Below are 21,477 nucleotides of genomic sequence, written 5' to 3' on the forward strand. Positions count from 1 at the left end.
CTCGATGTCCCTCGTGTGGAAAACGTTCGCCGTCGAGAAGAAGATCCTCCATGGTTTTACCATGCAACTCTCACCGTTCTAGGACGCCTCTCCTTGCCTTTGCCGACGACCCTCTCGCCCCCCCCCCCTCTCTCTCTCTCTCTCTCTCTCTCTCTCTCTCTCTCTCTCTCTCTCTCTCTCTCTCTCTCTCTCTCTCTCTCTCTCTCTCTCTCTCTCTCTCTCTCTCCTTATGTAATTGCCTACTAAATAATAAGTACTATTAACTGTTGTAAGTACTATTAACTGTAGTAATATTCTCGATTTTGGCAGAAAAAGTTTCCAATAGTATTTATAGGAACGACCCCTGTGAAGTTAGCCCCCCATTATTTAAAAATGTAACTTTTTTTACGAGTTCCCTATAGATTTACAAAAGTTCCAGAGTTCTTGATGGGTTTAAGAAACAGTTCTGCCCATTAAAGACGTTAAAATGAATTTTTTTAAATGGGGGGCTAACTTCACGCAACCCCCCATTTTCGTAAAAACTAATTTTTTAATGGAGTTCTGGATAGATTTCGCATAGTTCTAGAGTTCTTGATACATTTTAACAATAGTTCTGCACGAGAAAGTAAAAAAAAACAAGTTGAAGAATGAAGAAACAGTACCCCAGAAATAGGCATAACTATAAAAGTATTAATGTAATGGAATTTTGCCATTAGGATTTTCGATAGAACTCTCCGGGGGCTACCGGGAACTCTCAACAAAACTGCCGGAACTGTTCAAAAATTTTTTCGAGTCTTATAAGACGAAAACATGTTTCATTATGATCGTCATGTGATATCTTTCAGATCGTATTGAGATTTTCCGTTTGTTTTTTGCTTCTTTAGTTCTAGTCTACAATAAGTGATTTAAGCCCTAAGTTTTAAAAAATTGACTAATTACAGTAAAAAATGAAGAGAATACTCGACTGTGTTTGATAAATTTCTTAGGGCTTAAGACTTAAATCGCCTATTGTAGTCCGAGACTTATTCTATTTTTGACTCGTGTAGATGTATCTAGAAACCGCGGTTGTGCAATACTTTATTTTTATGTGATGCGAATCTCACGTTAACGGAATGACTATCAGGAAAGCGCATTTATATAACACTGCAAACAAGAACCTTGAAGAATCATACGGTCGCATATCTTTCTTGGTATATACGCGTACATATGATGACCTTATGAATTCTTTGTGCAATTAAGTACAAATTACTTAACACGCGCGCACATACACAGGCAAAGTGATTTTTTCCACATGCGTACTCCACCAACGTCGTCACGTTCTGCCGCGATTCATGAAAAACTTGTTGATTGCATAATATTGTGCCGACAGGCAATATCGTCGAACGAAATCGCGTACAATTTTCAGCGAGATTAACTTTCAAAACTCTAACGCCGGGTCTGCAATAGGTGTAGTAAGTCTTAAGCTTGACCAATTATAGTCGAAAGTAAGGAGAATAATTGTGATTGATAAATTTCTTACCCAGATAGCACACATGGAGTGCAAATATTCTTAATTTCAGAATATTCCAATCGAATATTCTATAAATATATATAGATTATTACAATTAGAAATCGTATATTCATAACAAAGAACGTTTTTAGAATATTCATTGAGAATGTCTTTAGAATATTCGTTCAGAATAATTTTTTAATATTCATCGAGTTTATATATTGCACACTGTTTATTGTGTAATACACTTATTTTATGCAAAAGGCAGTAAAAACCTGTGATCCTACCACATATAACCGACACGCTATATTCGACAGATTATTCTATTCACATTCAAAAAAGATTTATAGTAGTGCCAGTCGAATGTTTCACGAACATAAAATAAATATATAAGAATGACCTATGGAATATTCCAAATATTCTTAAAGAATATTCTTAAAATGTTCATAGGAGTGTCTTGTGCTATCTGAGTTATGGCTTAAGGTTTACCACACCTATTGTAGATCCGGTCTTATGTCGTATGCGAAAAGAAAACAGAATATCAATGACAGAAAGAAATTGTCATGTAAATATGTAGGGATTATTTTCACGTGTCTGAGCTCAGCAAAATTATATCGGCGTTAATCTCAGTGATTCGTGACTAATGAAAAATAATTTGATAATACGGCACTTAAGCATATCGTATGAAAACATGAAATTGAGTACGAGCTCATTGCATCAGTACTGTACGACTAACGTATATATTATTATCTTTAATTTTTATTTTTATAACCAGTGACCAGTGAGTGTGATGGTATGATAGCGTTCTTAGTATAATAACGTTTATCTCTGAAAGAATGCACCGCATCACATAGCCAATATCTGATCACAAAAGACTAGCTATTGACAGCTGCCTACACTGTGCGTGTAGCTACAAAGCAAAAGAACGATTCGTTACTTTTTGAATAACTGTAACTATAACGCGTTACTTTTCAGAATTGGTAACTTGTTACTGTAACTAGTTACATCTTTAGCAAAAAAAAACTGTAATTATAACTAGATACTTTTATAAAGTAATTTTCCCAACCCTGATTATTTGTCGCTGGGATAGTTTAGAATTTCCGTAATGGCTATAAATGTCGGAATACAGTATACATACAGCTGAGCGCTAATCCTCTATGAAAAAGATGATGTCCCCAACAATATTCAGGAGAAACATTTACAAAATATTGATTTTTATGTTAACCTAAGTTATTATGATATTCTTATAATCTCATCGGCTTACACTTGGCAGCGCGCTTACATTTGGCAGTAAGTCGGGCTAATACGGCAATTTTTTATCATCAATATCTTGATAACTATTGCTCCAATTGCAAAATAGTAGAGGACTTTCTATTTGTCTTATAGTCACCTCTACCTTCCCGCGAACGGCGCTTATGTTAGAGCACTGCGAAACATCCTGTTTACATATGAACGCCAAAGGTAGATAAGCGCTGGATTAAACATATAAATATGAGATAAGAATACGCGATAACAAAAGTGAAAATATGTATGCAGTATAACAAGCATATATCTCCTCACTGACAAAGTTACTTGTTCTTAATATAAGGTGCATTTCGTTTCATGCATGCGTAAAATGCATCATTTATATCTTAGTTATTTATCAAATGTAAAATAATTATAATGATACACTGTGCGCATTATACGTGAAACGGAACACACCCATAGACACATCTGCATATCTGCACTAAATGATGTATGTAGAACAAAATCATTAATATGTATTCAATTTTTATATTAATAATAGGTTACAATTTTCTAACAACTTAGATAGCACATAGTTCTATGAATATTCTTCTGGAGCGCACATATTTTTAATTTCAGAATATTTGAATCGAATATTCTGTAAATATATAAATAGTTTGTCGCTTATACTTGGCGCGAGACACTACCGTGTCTCGTGATATATACATATAGATTACAATTAGAAATTCGAACAATTAGAAATCGTATATTCATAACAAGAAAGACCGTTTTTAGCATATTCGTCGAGTATTTATTAACGGTCTCTTAAAAGTAAATGTAAAAAAATCACGCGCGCGAATGGGATTTAATAGGGGTCTTGTCGCACATATGCGAGAATATGTAAAGAAGATAAGAATATAACCCACCCGAATTTTGACAAATAAGAAGAAATCAACTTATTTCTTACATCACCTCACTTACATACTCTATCAAAGTGGCCAATATTGACCACTTACCTCGTCGTATTTAGTCCTTCGTTGGGCCAGATTGGACATACCTTTCGTTGCTCCCGGCCATACAATCTGATCATTTTGACCAGAAATCAGGAAGGAAGAAAACTCCTTCCATAGTCGGTTATCGTCACCAAAAATATTTCGTACGGTTCGAATATACGAGTGTCGATCGTATCGAAATGCACGACCACGAGAAGTTAATTAAAAAAGAAAATTAAGTTAAAAAATTTACTGTATAAAACTCATCAAATATATTTTTACTTCCGTTATTTATTCGAGAATAGATAATGACTGTCTCTTCGTGACTCAATCTCTAAATTCGAAATTTAAGTGTATATGTATATAGAGAAAACAATTTACTTCGCGTTATACATATATATATTTTAATTACATTCCGCGACTAATTAAAATTTATAATATGAATCAAATTAAACAATTAATAATTTCTTGAAAATGCTTTAAAAACTGATTGCGAAGACCGACCGCGAAAATATGAAGATGCGTGTAACTATGCATGTATTCATGCAAGACACATCTTGAAAGTGTACAGCGAGATAAACACAAAATAAATGACGTGAGATCCAGAGAAAAGAAACTTTCCGTACGAAAGATAGACCGACAATTGAATATGCCAGTTAATCAATAATCTCAAATAATGTAACAGATAATATAAAGTTTCAGCGTTCTCGACAAAATATTAGAATCTCATGTCATATTATTTTACTTCATATATAAATTTGTTAATGAAAAATGGATAGATTACAAGAGATTAGCTCGACGAATGCATCAATAATATTCGTTATATTTTGCGTGAAAATATGTGATGTGTTGCAACGACACCCAACCCTTCACAGTAAAAATCGGGATCACTCCCTTTCTATAGATGAAATATATTCAAATAAATATGAAATTACATTGTAAAAAAATCTATCCATTTTAAGGCAACGAATCTATGAGATATAATAATCTACGATCTATGATCTACAATCTACGATCTACGAGATGTAGATTCGTTGCCTTATTAAAAAGTTTCTGACTTACCACCCGATGCGCAGCAGCGGAGTTGGCTACGTTGATTCTGTAACATAAAAATAAGAATTTATTACAGCAGTGTTCAAGCAAATTAATATTGTAAAACAAGTAATTCTTATGCGTGTTAAACGTTTTATTTGGTTGGAAATTTAAATGATTAATGCGCAAGAGATTTTCCACAAAAGATCTTCAAAATAATAAACTTTCGTAAAATTTTAAATTATTTCTTGTTCTCTAATTATTATTTCGAAATTATAGAATTATGAAATAAAACAACTAAAAATGAACTGATTAATTTTACACTAAATAAAAAATATTTACCTTAAAGTTGCTCCGCCGGCGCCTGATGCCTCTCCTGGGCCTCCTCCTCCACTCAGATTGTCCTCTGGTACACTCGCGAAAACACAAAGATCGTTCGCGCGATTGTACACTCCCGTTTGCAAAGTCCGTTTGAAAGTACGCATTTTTGTTCCGTCAAGCTCGCCTCCACTTCGAGTCGGCGAGTATTATATCCCAAAAACTGCCAAATCTCGGAAGTGTGGCCATCGACAGGAACGGACATTTAATAAATACTTGATCAAATGGGCTTGGAAAAGTCTTTAGGTCGATTATTTAAACGGCACTCGCGGACGCGACGAAAATAGAAACTTTGTTATATGCGCACTTTTGTTCGTATAGTTGTTAGAGAGATTATTTCTTGGCAAGCGAACGATATACTAAAATTTTTCGTTATTATTTTACCCGACGATTCGTGTATTACCTTGCGCGAATCACCGTAGAAATCAACGATATGACTACGGATCGCGACAATTACTTAAACGCGATTGATAAGTGTTAATATCTCTCGTACGAGACGATCGAGATTCTCGTAGGAAATGATCGCGTTACGACGAGCGACGCGAAGATACGCGGAGCACACGCCATGCTCGACCGACTCGCGCCGAAGAATTCGGTACACTAAACTGTTTTCGACCGAGGTCGAGGTCGAGGTGTTCGCCGAGCTACGTCACTTCTTGGAATGCAAAAACACGCGCTCGGCGGCCGAGTTGTTTGCGGCGCTCGGCGAAACAAGGCCACGCCATACGCAGGATCATTCAAACGGCGACAATTGAACGATTTGCCATCTATGCCAATATCAATTAATCTTATCCGTGCTTAATTATATGTATTGTAATATTTACTCATCGATAGTTTAAATTAATACATCGGCAATTTCTATTGACTAAAATTCGTACCATTGGATAAATTTACATAGAATACCGAGTGCAAATACGTAGTAACTTCATGCAATCGTAAATTTTTCGTGTTTCCTTTCCTGTCGCGTGTGATTAATACTGAGGTACGTGTTATACAAAGTGCCACGAAGTCTCGATCATCCCACGAGGTTTGGTCAATCACGCCACGAAACGTAAGTACACATTTGATATGAGATTGATTACGAGAAATTAAATATGAATGATTCCTTTTTACATTTGGTAGAACATTCGGTAATTCTGAAGGAGATTATTATATATTTCTGATATATTTCTTGACTAACAATAAGATCGGCACACAATACTATTTCTCCTACTAGATTGCTTACGAGAGCCAATCAGGATACAGCGTTTTCGATCAGGTGACTCAAAGCTGAATCCCGATTGGCTCTTGTAAGCGATCCAGTAGGAAAAATGGTATCGTGTGCCGTTGGCCTTAAGCCTCCGCTACAATGAGTGCGTTCAGCAGACACAACTGTTGAGTGAGCGCTCAATGATTTCTTAACGTGATTGGCTGGATCTAAAAGTATTAACCAATCATACTAATCGCTCACTCAACAGTTGTGTCTGCTGAACGCGGCCATTGTAGCGGAGGCTTTAAAGCCGTTGTGTGCGACGGTCTTAACCAATGCCTAGCTAGTGTAGCTAGTGCAGCACCCGATGGAGCTGGCGGCTCCACTGGCCGGAAGACGCCGCGCGGACGGTGGGGTCCAATTGTTTCGGAAAGGGGGATCGATATTTCGCCGTTTATTTCGACGCCGTCGCTACGTTTTTCTCCCTTCTCCCTCGGTTTTCCCTCCCTCTCTCCCACGTCTCATCCTCTATCTTCGTCGATGACACACGAGTCGTTTCGAGACTTTCGAGGGCGCGAGAAATGCGAGAATAGACGACTAGAGGGAGACGGATCCACGGATCGCCGCACGACGGCTCGAGACCGAGTGGGACTCGGTCGACAAATTAAACATCCCCGCGTGAAAACATGACGTGTCGCGCGATAACGCGCGTGTCACCGTGCGAGGTGCGACTCTTTCGACTCTTCCCGGTGTTTGCCCCGCGGTGTAATTTAGCAGCAGACCGACTGGACGAGAGAAAAATTGGCGCTCGCGGGTACAACGCGTTTGTACGCGAAAAGATAACGGGAGGAAGTTGTAGTTGCGAGGAGCGTCTCGCGGCGGGTCGCGAGCGAAGTGCCGCTCGCGTTTCTCCCGTCAGATCGGCCTCTTCCTCCATTAATCTCGCTCGTCGACGCTGCTCCACCTTGGACACTGTGCCGAGCGCGACGCGGGAGACAGCTCGTACGATCGCACGTAGCATTCCGGTGACTTCTGTAATTTCCGCCCGCACGCGCGGAATCGCCTTGATCTTCCTCTGCGAGAAACGCAATTCCGGCTCCTCGGACGATTCGTTCGCGCTCGTGTCGCTTCCCCTCGGATTCGCCAACTTAACCTCCACCTCGGACTCGCGTTAACCGTCACATCGGAGCTCGGTTGTCGAATAATAGAGGACGACGTCGCGAGTTGACAATTTCTTTTCCACGGCGCGTCCACGCACGTTCGCGGCGCAGTAACCTTTGTATCTTTGCAGCTCTGATGCGCCGCTGTCAGTGCCAATGATACGCCACATCGAGGAGTGAGCCGCGGTCTGTACCTATGCGCGGATAAAAGTGTACGAGCCCCACAATGTGGTCCTTCTTCTCGAGAGATCCTGCCAAGGATTTCCCGTACGACATCGGGGAGCCGATCCCGGGCCTGGAGACCAAGAGCATCTGGACAATACACAGAGCTAAGAGAAAGGTAACGCCAGTTGGCCGGCGGTATTGCGCTGTAGATCCATTTCTGTCAGCGTAGATTAACTTTGATCTCGCTTTTATCCTTTTCCAATTCTCAGGACTAGAAAGAGATTGAAAGTGAGTTAAAACCGAGATGAAAGTTAATCTACATTGGTACAAGTGGACAAGAGGCACACGAGTGCACTTGGTTTGCTTCGCTGATCCGCGGGTTGATTAATAAGCGGTGGCAGTGGTTCAGCCATCATCTTCGACGATCCATCGGTGAAAATATTATTTTTATCCTTGCAAGATCTTCCGCAGGGCACCGCGGCGGCAGGCGAGGACGTCTCGGTGTTTGTCTTTGATGTGAAAAACGGAGGGGAGCAGCAGCTGGACATTGCCCGTTCGGCTGTGAAAAGACTCAAGACACTCAGACACCCGAGTATACTCGCGTATCTCGACAGTCTCGAGGTATGAGTTGTATCGTGGCTTTACGCAGTGGCGGTGTGCTCTCTGCATAAAGATGTAACCTGTGTCTCGTTACTCCAGACTGACAAAATGGTTTACTTGGCCACAGAGCGGGTAGAGCCGTTGTACAATCGCTTGACGCAAAGGTGCAACCCCGAGAATGAGTCCAAGAAGGAGCTGTACTTCTCCTGGGGCATCTTTCAAATCACAGTACGTATAAGTATGCAGACATCGTCACGTCAGAGATTTCTGAGCGACGCGCGGGAGAGAGAGAGAGAGAGGTCTATAATACATGTTGTTCGATCTGATGGCAGAGGGCACTTAACTTCTTAAATAACGACGGGAATTTACGGCATAATAATGTCAATCTGTGGTCAGTGTTCGTTAACGAAGAGAGTGGCGAATGGAAACTCGGCGGGGTTGAGTACATGACAGCTGTGGACACACCGTACAATTTCTTACCTTCCACTTTTCAAGTGTATCAGCCGCCCGAGGCTAAGGAGGGCGCAAAACCCGCGACTAAATGGTAAATGATACTATCGTTTATTGATCTTATCCAAACTGAGCGATATATGTAGATGCAACAGACGCAACAGAGACGATACGACATAGCAGTGGACCTGACAAACATTCGGATTTAGTATTAGCAATACGAAACTGATACATGATTGAAAAACAGCTCGGTTGACATGTGGGGGCTCGGCTGTCTGATTTGGGAAACGTACAATGGCACCGTCAGCGCCACTTCGCAACTTAAGATCCCGGGTCAAGTAAGTCGCCTGCTCGTTTTATCTTTTGGTCGAATCGTGATCTGCATCTTAATGCATATGCATTTTTATGTTTCAAGATCCCGAAGCAAATAATAACGGTCTATCGAGAGCTGATAGGAATTAATCCAGAAGGAAGACCAAATCCCGCGGATGTGATAGCGCGTTGTCGCAGTAACGGCGGCTTCTTTAAGAACAATCTTGTCGACGCTCTTCTGTTCCTGGAGGAGATCCAGATGAAGGAGAGGGGCGAGAAGGGGCGATTTTTCTCGCAACTAGCCGCGCAATTGGACTCGTTTCCCGACGGCGTTGGCAGGTACAAGATCTTGCCGCAATTATTGGCCGCTTTCGAGTTCGGGGATGCCGGAAGCGCTGTGTTACCGCCGTTGCTGCAACTGGGCTCTCAGTTACCTGACGCTGAGTATCAGCGACGCGTGGTGCCCTGCGTTGTCAAGTTATTCGCGTCGAACGACCGAGCGACGAGATTACGGTTGCTGCAACAATTGGACCGATTCGTCGACCACTTGCAATCAGCTACCGTTAACGAAGCCATTTTTCCCCAGGTAAAAATGCTTCTTGGGTGCTGTTAGACTTTATCAGCTGTACGTTGTAGTGAAAATACTATGGTAACTTTGTATCACTAACGATTTTGTAAAATCTATAAAAATTATGTATGTTGAATTTGAGAAATTTAAATGTCTTATACGAGACATTGTCTATTACTTTAGAACAAGTAACGAGAAATGGCTATTTTCTTTATTAATTTTGTAAAGTTTTCAATAAATATATTTTTTATATTCAACTTTGAATCTGTATTACATTTACTAATATGTATATGAGTAATAATTTTTGTAAATTTGTATTAATTATTTTTGCCATAACAATAAAATAATATTTTGTACATTGTATATGTATTTCTTTTGCAGGTAGCGAGGGGCTTCCTCGACACAAACCCGGCAATCAGGGAAGAAACCATTAGATCAGTCGTACATTTAGCACCAAAGTTAGATTATAATAATCTTAACGTCGAGACTTTGAGATACTTTGCAAAACTTCAGTCGAAAGACGAACAAGGCGGTATTCGCACAAATACCACAGTTTGCCTTGGAAAAATTGCTCAACATCTTCACCCTCAGATTAGGCAGAAGGTAATGTCAGTCTTCTGCTAACGAACGTAGTAGTCTTTTATTTTTTTTAAATACATATCTGCTATATTTCTTTTTTTAGATTCTTCTTATTGATCAGGATACTCTTTATATATTTTTAAATGTCACACTATTTTAGTCCAGTATTGATAAAGAATAAAAAAACTTTATAAAATAAGAAAATAATATAACTTATAATATGTATTCATGAAATAGTATTAAATCAGTTAAATGTAATTTTAGGTATTGATTGGCGCGTTTATCCGTGGAACTCGGGATTCTTTTCCACCAGCCAGAATCGCGAGTATACTGGCTCTTGCCGCAACGCAGCAATATTTCCTGCTACAGGAAGTCGCAAATCGCATTTTACCGGCTCTATGTCCGCTTACCACGGACGTGGACAAAGGCGTGCGAGAAAATGCATTCCGGGTTATACGAGGCTTTTTATCGAAACTTGAGACAGTTTCTGAAGATCCTGGTCTTCGCGAGTCAATGGGTGAGCACCGCGTACAGCACTAGCATTTCACAATTATCTCACGGCTACTCTTTGAGAAAACCTTGGGGAAAAAGAAAATACTGAAATCTAATTACTAAAAAATGTTTACAGAGGCGGATGTGAATACTGCGACACCCAGTCTTAGCAATGCTGCGGCGACATGGGCCGGATGGGCCGTTACGGCAGTCACGGCGAAATTCTATCGCAGTCAGTCAGACACGCCAAAATCATCAAATGCTCATAACACATCTAGGATCTTGTTAAATAAACCCGCTTCCTTAGGTTAGCATTAATTCTCTTTACCAGCACTGTTATGCCGATTGATATTTTTTCGCTTCAAAGTAACTTATTCAGTAATATACATACACATATATTAGCGATAATTTCTTTTAATTATTTCAGAGCAAGCCAGCAGCTCCCAGAGCAGCGCTAGCACTACTGCCACGACGAGTAGCGCGACGAGTATGACCTCCCTCGATCCCGATCACGAGCACGATACGCAAAACACTCAAAATACAAATTCCGACTGCGATTGGGATTGCTGGGACGCCGATAATTGGGGAGACATGGAGCAGCAAACCACTGCTACACCATCGGTGCCATTGAATCCAGCCAGTAATCTATCGCCGTCCGGCCACTCCCCTAAGGCTAATGAACAGTGGACCAGCCTTGAGGAAGAACCGGTTTGTCGCTTGATTTTATCATATTTTTGTATCCAGTCAAGGTCTCTTTTAGAGCCTATCCAACCTGATATGTTAATACGATTGATACGAGCGTGTACGGTCACAAATTTTAAGTCAATAACAGCAGAATTCTTTGGTCGGTCTCTCTCTAGAAGTCCTTTTTAGTTGATAAAAATATTTCAATATATCAATAGCATTTAAATTGTAAGCGATTAAAGGAAATAAAGGAGCGAATGTTAAGCCAAAAATATATAATTACATAATAGTACAAATGAAACGATGTTGCCCAAACAAATTTTTGTCAAACAGATATTCAGTTCTGGATTAGTTTAATATTACTGTAGCATATGTATTTTGGAACAACCCATGTATCCATATACATATGTAAATAGAGTAATTTGATTGTCTGGATGATCGTATCTCGATGCCGTTGCCAGCAACGTATATTTGTGTGTTACAGGAAGAAGAAACAACCCAAGGTGTTCAAGACAAAAACGATACTTCCGAAGTAGGATGGGAAGACTCGGAGTTTCAGTCTTTCGATGATATTCAGCCCTTAGAGCAACCAAGTATATCTGACTTGATTTCTGAGCGTACACATACGTGTACGCACACATTTCGTCTCATTACAGTTATTGAAACAAAAAATCATTTTCTGCACAGGCGTTCCTAGTGGAAACAACAAATACGAAGAAGCAAAAAGGAAGAGAGAAGAGCGCAAGTTGGCCAGGCAAAGGCAGATGGAGGCGAAACGAGCGGTGAAATTACGAGCCAATCCAGCCGTGAAGAAGATTTAAGCAAATCAAGTAAAAGCTCCGTATGTTAATCATTCTATTGTACATTAAGCAAATTAAATATTACAAGTAATATGATGAAAGTATTTTCTGTAAATCGTATCTAATGTAAGAAAGAAGTTCATCCAAAAACGTTTTCTACAACATTATTTATTAACATTATATGCATGAAAAAATATACATATGTTAAGTAAAAGTTAATTATTTATTTAACAATTAATATTTTTTACAACCTATACAGTCTATGATATAATACGACAGTGTATTTTATATGCACGTAGGGCCCCATTTTTCATAAAATTGATACACGCGCGCGAACACGCCCATTAATACTTGTATTAATAACAGGTAAAAAAGAACATGTGGCGCGAACGCCGCTGGTTTTTTTCAGACGCCACCTCTCAGAGAGAAGTGGTGGCAACCACCACACGTACCCCTTTAGGGGTATAGTCCTCCAGCCTACCGAAGATCAAGTATAAAACCAAATGCTCGGCGTACCAGAACGAACTGGATAAAACTTTAAGCCTAATACACGAGGAAGAAGGAAAAAGAATATAAAATAATTAATTTCAAGTCGCGCAAACGTTAGTACGATAAACTTTCTCTCTTATACATAAAAAGAAGCATATCGATTTCTCCTAAAAAAAATTCTTTCATAAAATAATGAGATTTTCTTCATAGAGAGAACATACAATTTTGTTTAACAAAGGAGCATTTGTATCCAAATGTCCTTCGAATATAACTTAGAGGGATGTAACGTTATATTTCAGCTCAGCGTACCGTACCACGAATAAGTACTTGATTATCGTTACCGGTAGATAAGGCCATGACAAGCGAGTTACTATAAATGAGACTGTTCAGTGGCATTTTCGCCGTGGAAGCGCATATTGAGATAATTGGCGTTGTTAGTCTCCCGCTTGAAGCCTATGTTCTCGTAGAACGGCACCAGACGATCTACGCAATCCAGAGATAATTTGTAACAATGGAAGTATCGCGCTAATTGCACTACGATTGTCACCACGAGTTTTCCCAACGATTGGCCTCTGTAATTGTTGTTAACCACAACGTCTTCCAGGCGTCCTCGCTGTAAAGGATATCGTGTCAATATGGGATTATGCCATTTCTACATCTCCAAGAACATAAAACCAAAGTGTACCAGAGTACACACTGACCGGCAATGAATCGTTTCGCGAGAGGGGAATTGTTGTTCCTCCGCTCGTTCACAATTCGTCGATCGGCTAGAGTGGAGAAACAAATCACATCCTCTCTTGCGAAACGATCCATGACTGTACACTCAGCGTCATGAATACCTTTACACCTCGAAGAAAGACGCTGAAAATATCCAATAGGAGAGTTTGTTTTAATAAAATAAATTTTTCTATCGGAATATATTGAACTTGGCTGTTCTCAGGTGTAAGAGCAGTTACGACACCGAGAGCACGCTCTGGTGCACTTTGGCATATGCACCAAATAATCGCCAGAAAGCGCCTTATGAGAATTGTGTACCAAGCTGCAATTGTGGATAAACTTCTGCTCCACGACTAGCGAGGCGCACGCTATCACCTTCCCAGAATTTACATCCTCGATGACGACGACGTAGTAACCGCCGGCAGCCTTCATGCTGTAGAATCTATCTAAAAGCAGGGGCGACGTGGTTTAATCTCGCCAGTTCAAGTCGGCGGAGTTGAATCTCCATTTTGTGAAAACTTACTCAAGAATTGTTCCTTGGTGACATTTCCGACGTCTGTCAATTGCGACAGGAGGACTAAGAAGCCTGCGAGAGTTCACAAGTGATTGAATTGTTTGCAAGGAAGAGTCGAAAGTTACATTAATTAATTTAAATAATCTAAAACTAATTGAACTGTTCGCAAGGAAGAGTTGACTGTTACATTAATTAAAATAATCTACAAATGTACATTAATTTATCAGAGACTGAACGATACACGTTTGATAAAAAAGCTACAGCAAATGTTTCCCCCTATCTTCGCAGCGTTGACGTCCAATTACCTTTGTCATAATCCGTACTTTTCAGTGGTCTTATGAGCAGCCCAGCAACGTGCGATATCGGCAATCTGTCCAATATAGTGGGATTGAAGAGATTAGCGTCGTCCTCTTCGACAGACTTTCCCTGCACAATGAAACGATAGCGAATTCGATTGCCTGCACTAGTGTGCGCTCGGCGCACACCGAGGCCTATTTATAGCCAATGGTTTTATATGCAACTTCGTCTTAAAAACACGTTCGTGAGTGCTTAGCCGAAACATGATCCGTACGGATGCTCCACAGGTCATTTTACTGGCTACGAAACATTTAATCGCCCCCTTAAGTATAACAATTGACTGTAAACTAGTCCAAGCCTAACATTACATTTGTACATTTCATCATTCACGCATGTTGGCTGCGGAATAGAAAAGTACTCGAGTCTCTAGAAATGATTTATTCCGCAGCCAAGTGACATGCTCGGACAATTAACATACAAAATAACGTTATATTAGCATTAGTGCGACACAGTAAGTTTCCTTATCTTAGGCCTGTTCTTTAGGCCCGGTCTACAATGAGTTGTTAGTCGTTAGTCAGAAGTCGGAACTATATGTCGGTCCTTTTTCTTCCACCCAGAAAGGAAAAGGATCAACATATAGTTGCGACTTCTGACTAACGACTAACGACTCATTGGGTTTGTTTTCTGTTCCTGCACTGGTGAACTAGTGCAGTAAGCTAGAATGAGAAAAAATATGCTTGTCTTACTCCAATTTATTGCACTAGTTCACTAGTGTAGGAACAGAAAACAAGCCTATTGTAGACCGGGCCTTATTACTGCACTACTGAACTAGTGCAATAAGTTAAAATGAAACAGTAGGCCTGTTCTTTATTACTGCACTACTGAACTAGTGCAATAAGTTAAAATGAAACAAATAGATTACCTCTCATTCCAACTCATTGCACCAGTGTGCACTAGTTCAGGAGTGCAGTAATAAAAAACAGACCCCTTGTCTCGTTACGAAGTTTTAATACACTCTTCGCAAAACTGACAGCACGCTATCGCTCCCGTTATCAGCGCTTCCTTATCGAAGCGGCCGGTTCTCTCGTCTTCAATTCGCTTCTAAATAACGCCTCCTCATCGTCGAGAGGCGACATCGGCGACTACGCCTGTCGCGCGCAGCAGAAAAACGCTAACGTATGGACGCCGTACCTGCGCTCTGTTCATGTCCGTCGCTCTTTCGCGGCCCCGTCAGCCACCGTGTACGAAGCAGTGCAAACGCCGCAAACGCCGGATCGCACCTGACGCGACAGGACACAACCTGTCCATGACTGACGTGCCGAGACGCTCGCAGCGCGCGCGGCGGAGTCTGCGCGTACCAATTCGCGCCGCGGACGCAGTACGAAACGTAGACGCGACGTTTCGCTTAATTTTTTTCCATGGACAATTCGCGCGGCTGATTTTCTTCTTTACAGAGAGAAAAGAGAACTCTTCTTTCTCCGACGAGAAAGATTTGTCGAGAGACGCCGCGGGTTCCCGTGGAAAATCAAAAAGGCAGAAATGCCGCCGCAGCTCCCTTTTTTCTCGCTCTAAAGTCGTCGTTCGTTGCACACGCTCGAAACGAACGGCCTATCTATATGTTTGCGTTTCATGTGACGCCAACATGGCCGCGAATACGAAAGCTGAGTAAAGCTGTGCGTGGAGGTAAATATTTTGAATAACAATGACGGCTGAGTACTGTAAGTTCGTGCTGTTTATGAGAGAAAATCCGACGGTAATGCGCAAAAATATCTTGCTTAATCTCTCGCGCTCTTAATCTACGGGCCTGAGAGCAGAACGGTTGTCTTGTATTCTTAAGGCTATTCTACAATTGCGTAAACGTGGTTGTTAGCGGCGTTAGCGGCTGTACAGTGTTGTAAAACACAGTTTTAAACTAGCATTTCCGATTGTAAAGCCTGTTGTAAAAGATGGCTGAACTTGATCTTCCACGACTACAACGATATAGGACATAAAAGCTAACTAATCATTCATTTCAATTACGACGTATCTCACTCTATTGTATATTACTTTGATGTACAACACTTACTACTGCTTCTACTCCTACAACCCTACAACTACGTTTACGCAATTGTAGAATGGCCTTTAAGCCGCAAGACAGTTATTGTTACTTTAAGGGTGGAGTCCCATGGAGCGGAATACGCGGAAGCGGAATCAGCGGATCGCCAATCGCAAGATTATTCTGATAGAGCCCTTTCAAAAATTCCGTCGAAACGGTCTTGTGATTGGCGATCCGCTGATTCCGCTTCCGCGTATTCCGCTCCATGGGACTCCACCCTAAGACATAGATTCAAAACGCAAAACATTGTCCTAAGAGTACAACAAGACGGCCGTTCTGCTCGGGCCCTACCCTGCTTCGTTCTTGATGCGAGCCTGCGATGTAGAGGAAAGTCTACTACGAGACTCCTAATGTGAGCGTCTGCTAAATTAATAGGCATCGTCCGTTGGTACCAGCATGAATTTCTTGCCCTTGGAGCGAAATCCGTTGCGAACAGAGATTTGCGATTGAACGCGGACGTTGAAAACCTACTATCTCATAGACTTTCCTCCAATTGTGTGCACAATAATGTGAGTTCACGCAATGCAGAATACATACAATAACGCAATTTGTGTGATGCACAGGTCAACGATGAGTCCCACTAAAAGAAAGACATTCGTGGCGGACTCGTCCGACGAGGATGACAGCTTCAAGTGTCGGCGCAGTTCTCTAAGAGTCAACCTGAGTTACAGCGAAGATCTATCGGATTCCGGCAACGGGTCCCTCTGGAAGACCGAGATCGAGAACGAGGGAGCAGCGGACGATGTGCGGACTGTCGGACGATTGTCGAGAGGCAGGAACAGCTACGAGAAGAGTCGTCGATCTGATCCTGACGATAGATACGGGCGAGCCGAACGTGATACAAAGAAGCGTGTTGTAGACAAGAAAATGCCCGCTCGGATCAAAGGTGCACAGGTGAAACGTCTCACGATCAATCTGGAGGATATAAGCATCAAGGAGCGCAATCTCGAAACGAGTTGCAAGCGTTTGAAAGACGCGATTCTATGCAAGACTAAACAGATATTTGACAGGGAAAACGAGCTCTCCGTAAAAACCTCAATGGTACTGGGAAGTGGAGAAAACTCTGCAGCCGGTCCAAATGTTGGGAACGAAACGGTTACGCTGGACGTAACTGATCGACAGAGGAAGGATCGGCGCTCCGACATTGTCGCTACACCGACGACGAGCGAAGGATGGAGGAGTCTCGAGAAAATCGTGGATAAATCCAGATTAACTCAAAGACGACTGTTCGCTGAGAGAGACAGGCGGGCGGAAGAGCAACCGAAATGTAGAATAGTCGAGAATGTTGTTCTGAAGAACTTGCCACTTTTGCAAAGGCAGGTGGGTCACGGCGACAGCCCTATACTAAGCGGCAGCAACAGAAGACTCAGCTTGCACAGAGCACGACCCCAGTTGCATTCGCAGAAACAGCTCGAGAGCCCCGACAACACGCGTTCGACTGTACACTCGGTTCAGAATACAGACAACATAGGGGTGCCCGTTGTTTGCTCCACTTTCATCGAGGACAGTGCAACGGCTGACAAGGGAATTAACAAGGACTTGTCCCGCGCCACGTACACAACGAACAAAGTAATATCAATGGAGATGACGGAAGTTCATGGCGGTATTGAGGAACACGGTTCTTACTCGCCGAGTAGAAATTCAGATGCAAATAATTGTAGCGAGAGCAGAAAGAGATCCAAAGAAAGTAGTATAGAGCGGGACGAAAATGCATCCGGCCTGGAGGACGTTGAGTGCCCTGCAAACAAAATTACTGTACGAAACAACACCGCGCGTGCCGACTTGCCCCGCGCAGGTGACGCAAGTCGGGACGTAGCAAGTGTCCACGTGGATACAGTTGTATCTATGCAGGCGCCCACTGAACACGACGGTAAGACTAAATATCGAAACGAAAGACGCCGTACGATATTTCTGTCTGATAGCAGCGACACGGCTCGCTCATCTTTAAATGTGAACACTTCGTTGGACGGAAGGAGTGGCGCCAACCAAGATTTCGAAGTAGTGATCCACGATAAGAAGTCAACAGTTTCGAATAATCAACACGAAGATGCAAATACCATTCGAACGTCATTGCAGGTAAATACGTCGGTAGACTCCATGCGCAAAACATGGCAAGGAAGAAGCGACGAGGATCAAAATCGCTCAAGCATAGATACAAAACGTTCATCGGTGGCAAAGAATAAAGAAACGAATGACGAGGATAAAAATCGTTCAAGCGTAGATACAAAACGTTCATCGGTGACAAAGAATAAAGAAACGAGTGATATAGACTCTCTCGAAAACATTAGTTTAATGGAGAGAATGAGAAATATCTCAATAAGAAAGCAGGTTCCCGGTAACGATCAGTCGAATGTTTCTAAAATGAGAAATAAAAGGCGCTCGAGTAACAGCGGAGGTAGCTACAGCTACGTCGAGGGAACACCGTATCCGATAAGTCGCTCGGTTTTGTTCAGATCACAACTAAAACATGCGACGCAGCATATAGATAACGCGGCAACTTGTAACAGCGACATAAATTCGGATAACGAGGAGGAGAATGATGAGACCAAGTCAGTTGCTCTGTAAGTACAGAGAGAAACCTGAGAGCGGCCACGCCGACGTTTTACTTGATACCGTTTTAGGAAACTGTTTTGCGCGCCCTTGCGCCCATCCTTACTTTCGAAACTATTTTGCTATGCATCTTCTGGCACTGCCGACAAAGTCTCCACTTTGTGCGTGTCCATGCTACGCCTATTTTTCAGGATTGAGCTGGGAATTTCAAAATTACATTAACATAAATTATCTGCACGATGTTTGCATCAATTCCGTTCATGTAGACGATGTAAATTTTATAAATTAGACGTCAGACTCCAGACATGCGCCAGTGGAAATTTTATTGGCAGAGTTAGAAAATGCGTAATGAAACAGTTCCAAAAGTAAAAATGGGCGTAAGGGCGCACAAAACACTCTCCTGAAACGGTATCAAGTAAAACGCCGGCGTGGCCGTTCTCAGATTTCTCTCTGATATCTAAATATACGCAAATGTTAAAGCATATAATACTTTAAGTCATATATACAACACCGCTGTGTGATTTATATAGTTACATTACTATATTAATATTTTGCTACGTAGATATTATGTAGATTAATTATTAAATAAGTGAACATCTTTTGTGTTGTTAGGCATTCGAAAGTTTCAAATGAAATGCATACGTCGACTGGGACGCAAGAGACAATGAAGACTACCGTTGCTACAGAAAACATACCTAGCTGCGATCCATTTGTTTTATTAACTCCATTAACGATCGTAAAAGATATGCTCGGGACAAGGCCTGAAACGGACGAGAGGAATGCAGCTGTACACAATGCGGAATGTATCCCGGCCAAAAAGGGCAAAAGACGATTATTGCCGATTAACGAAGCTTCTCAATATTCAATTAGCCCGGTAAGCATTGCAAAGTGTACACCTGAGGAATCGACGTCTACAAAACGCCACAAAAAGCTGAAGAAGAGGAAGCTGCCGAAAAGGAAGTCGATGCGTCCCAAAAATAATACAAGTAACATCAAGCAGGATGTCGCGAGCAACACGTGGTCGGACGACGACTGTGACATGCCAGAAAATGAGAAAAAACAGAATAAGAAAACGCAAAAACCGAGGAAGGTTATTAGCAAGAAGATCGTCGTCAAGAAATTTGCCGACAAAGACGTGTTGAATGCATTACAAAGGCATCGGCAGAATAGAGATAATCATTTGACGGAGAACGAAGATTCTCTCGATGATTTTGCGAAATGTCGCACAATATCTACTCAACGGCACACGCACAAATCCCAAAGAATCGTCATTGTAACGACTGGATTGTCACACGGGTAATAATAATCGTAACTTTATCTCGAGGTGTTTCTAATCCTCGTTTTCAAGCTGAAATAATTTCCGATGTTCTCGCGCGAGCTTGCAATATTCTATTATGCAGGGACAAGAGTTTGGTGAAGAGCATCGTCAAGTCCCTTGGCGCGGCAGAGACGGAGCTGAACGTGTCGAGGCGGACGACTCACGTTGTGAGCACGGGCGTGCGCACGGTGAATCTTCTCCGCGGAATAATAAGAGGCTGCTGGCTTGTTACTTTAGAGTGGGTTCTGAAGTCCTTGGAGAACAACGCGTGGCTGGATCCGGAGACGTTCGAGATGAAACACTTCTCCAAGGCGGTGCAGGTAGAGCCGACATGCGCGCGATAAGATTCTATGTGCGGTCAGGGTCAGAAAGTCAACCTTCCTGATCGCGACTGCACAGTACGGTGCATCAATTTGCCTCGGGTGATAATTAGGGGTGGACAAAGATTGGACTTGGTTATTTAAATATAGATGCTTTTTGACAATACGACCCGGAGCGAATTAACGCACCGTACTGTACATCTATGCGCTCGCATATCGTGCAACGTGGGTGGTTCCTTTTGCAGGAAAACCGGCAGGACAGGCAACTATTTGGACCTTCGTACATCCCAGAATTATTCACCACGTGCGGGCTGATATATGTCGAACGCAGGACCACGGTGCCGTGTGACACGCTTAAGGAACTTATAAGGACAGCGGGCGGACACGTCACCGAGGATCTCAACCTCGCTAAAATTACTATTGGCGCGAGCGGCCTGAAGGAAACCTGGATTATCGATTCTATCACAACGGGCGAGCTACAATTGACCAAGCTTTATCAACGGAAATGAGGCAGACAGGCGTGAAATATTCGAAATATAATAATATATTATATTATAATATAAATTTCAGATTTATATCATTATAGTACAAAAGGTGATTGCTTTAAAATTATCGTTTTGTCCGACAGCTCATAGAGAGATCATGCGAACAATAAAGTATCTATACTTTTATGTCTCATATTAGACATGACAATCAAGGAGAAATACAATTCAGTTATTACATTTAGTTCAACATAGTTTAGCCTTAGAAATTTAATTCACAAAGCAATTATATATAAGAGCGGGATTTAAATCCCATAAGCTATCGTGTACAATGTTTCCTTTTGGCGCATATTTACTTGCGTCACCGCAAGTCACACATGTACGTGTACAAATGTAAGACATATATTTTGTAATTATAGTTCTCTCTACGTAATTCTGCTTTGAGCGTTGCCTATCGTCCCAGTGCATCTTAACTTTTATACAATGCCGCTGATAAAACTAATGAAGAACCACTTAGAGTGGAGTGTATATTTCTTTTATCAGTCGATAGGCGCGATATATCATTCGACGCGTGGAATTTTATCGCGAATTACGATGCAGGA

At 41.6% G+C, this 21,477-nt stretch overlaps 3 protein-coding genes across 12 annotated transcripts; 2 read left to right on the forward strand and 1 right to left on the reverse strand.

Annotated features, from left to right (window-relative positions):
- Positions 1-6,108: 6,108 nt before the first annotated feature.
- LOC105569917 (N-terminal kinase-like protein) lies at positions 6,109-12,189 on the forward strand. Of its 7 annotated transcripts, none has more exons than XM_012026772.1 (13): positions 6,109-6,145; positions 7,575-7,783; positions 8,080-8,229; positions 8,308-8,436; positions 8,541-8,752; positions 8,906-8,996; positions 9,074-9,556; positions 9,920-10,141; positions 10,382-10,634; positions 10,746-10,916; positions 11,037-11,317; positions 11,778-11,886; positions 11,981-12,189. In XM_012026772.1, exons 2-13 carry the CDS (start codon positions 7,670-7,672, stop codon positions 12,112-12,114), a joined length of 2,349 nt encoding a protein of 782 aa, XP_011882162.1. In that variant the 5' UTR covers positions 6,109-6,145; positions 7,575-7,669; the 3' UTR covers positions 12,115-12,189. The 7 variants fall into 7 exon arrangements, with proteins under 7 accessions (XP_011882162.1, XP_011882157.1, XP_011882161.1 ...); XM_012026767.1 differs by lacking the exon at positions 6,109-6,145 and adding an exon at positions 6,749-7,008; XM_012026771.1 differs by lacking the exon at positions 6,109-6,145 and adding an exon at positions 7,020-7,097.
- Positions 12,190-12,300: 111 nt separating this feature from the next.
- LOC105569918 (probable glucosamine 6-phosphate N-acetyltransferase) lies at positions 12,301-15,449 on the reverse strand. 2 transcript variants are annotated; one of them, XM_012026775.1, is made up of 5 exons: positions 15,302-15,443; positions 14,119-14,239; positions 13,823-13,885; positions 13,618-13,745; positions 12,301-13,195 (listed from the first exon to the last, which is right to left on the reverse strand). In XM_012026775.1, the coding sequence occupies exons 1-5, from the start codon at positions 15,314-15,316 to the stop codon at positions 12,953-12,955; spliced, it is 570 nt and encodes a 189-aa protein (XP_011882165.1). In that variant the 5' UTR covers positions 15,317-15,443; the 3' UTR covers positions 12,301-12,952. The 2 variants fall into 2 exon arrangements, with proteins under 2 accessions (XP_011882165.1, XP_011882164.1); XM_012026774.1 differs by lacking the exon at positions 12,301-13,195 and adding an exon at positions 13,202-13,443 and having other exon boundaries at positions 13,579-13,745; positions 15,302-15,449.
- A 248-nt stretch (positions 15,450-15,697) lies between these two features.
- Positions 15,698-21,308, forward strand: LOC105569919. Of its 3 annotated transcripts, none has more exons than XM_012026777.1 (5): positions 15,698-15,793; positions 16,769-18,766; positions 19,368-20,051; positions 20,156-20,393; positions 20,639-21,308. In XM_012026777.1, the coding sequence occupies exons 2-5, from the start codon at positions 16,776-16,778 to the stop codon at positions 20,900-20,902; spliced, it is 3,177 nt and encodes a 1,058-aa protein (XP_011882167.1). In that variant the 5' UTR covers positions 15,698-15,793; positions 16,769-16,775; the 3' UTR covers positions 20,903-21,308. The 3 variants fall into 3 exon arrangements, with proteins under 3 accessions (XP_011882167.1, XP_011882168.1, XP_011882166.1); XM_012026778.1 differs by having other exon boundaries at positions 15,786-15,863; XM_012026776.1 differs by lacking the exon at positions 15,698-15,793 and adding an exon at positions 16,445-16,557.
- The last annotated feature ends 169 nt before the right edge of the window (positions 21,309-21,477 follow it).

The sequence above is a fragment of the Vollenhovia emeryi genome, unplaced genomic scaffold, assembly GCF_000949405.1.
Source record: "Vollenhovia emeryi isolate VEMERY1.0 unplaced genomic scaffold, V.emery_V1.0 DF939122.1, whole genome shotgun sequence".
Classification (NCBI taxonomy): domain Eukaryota; kingdom Metazoa; phylum Arthropoda; class Insecta; order Hymenoptera; family Formicidae; genus Vollenhovia; species Vollenhovia emeryi.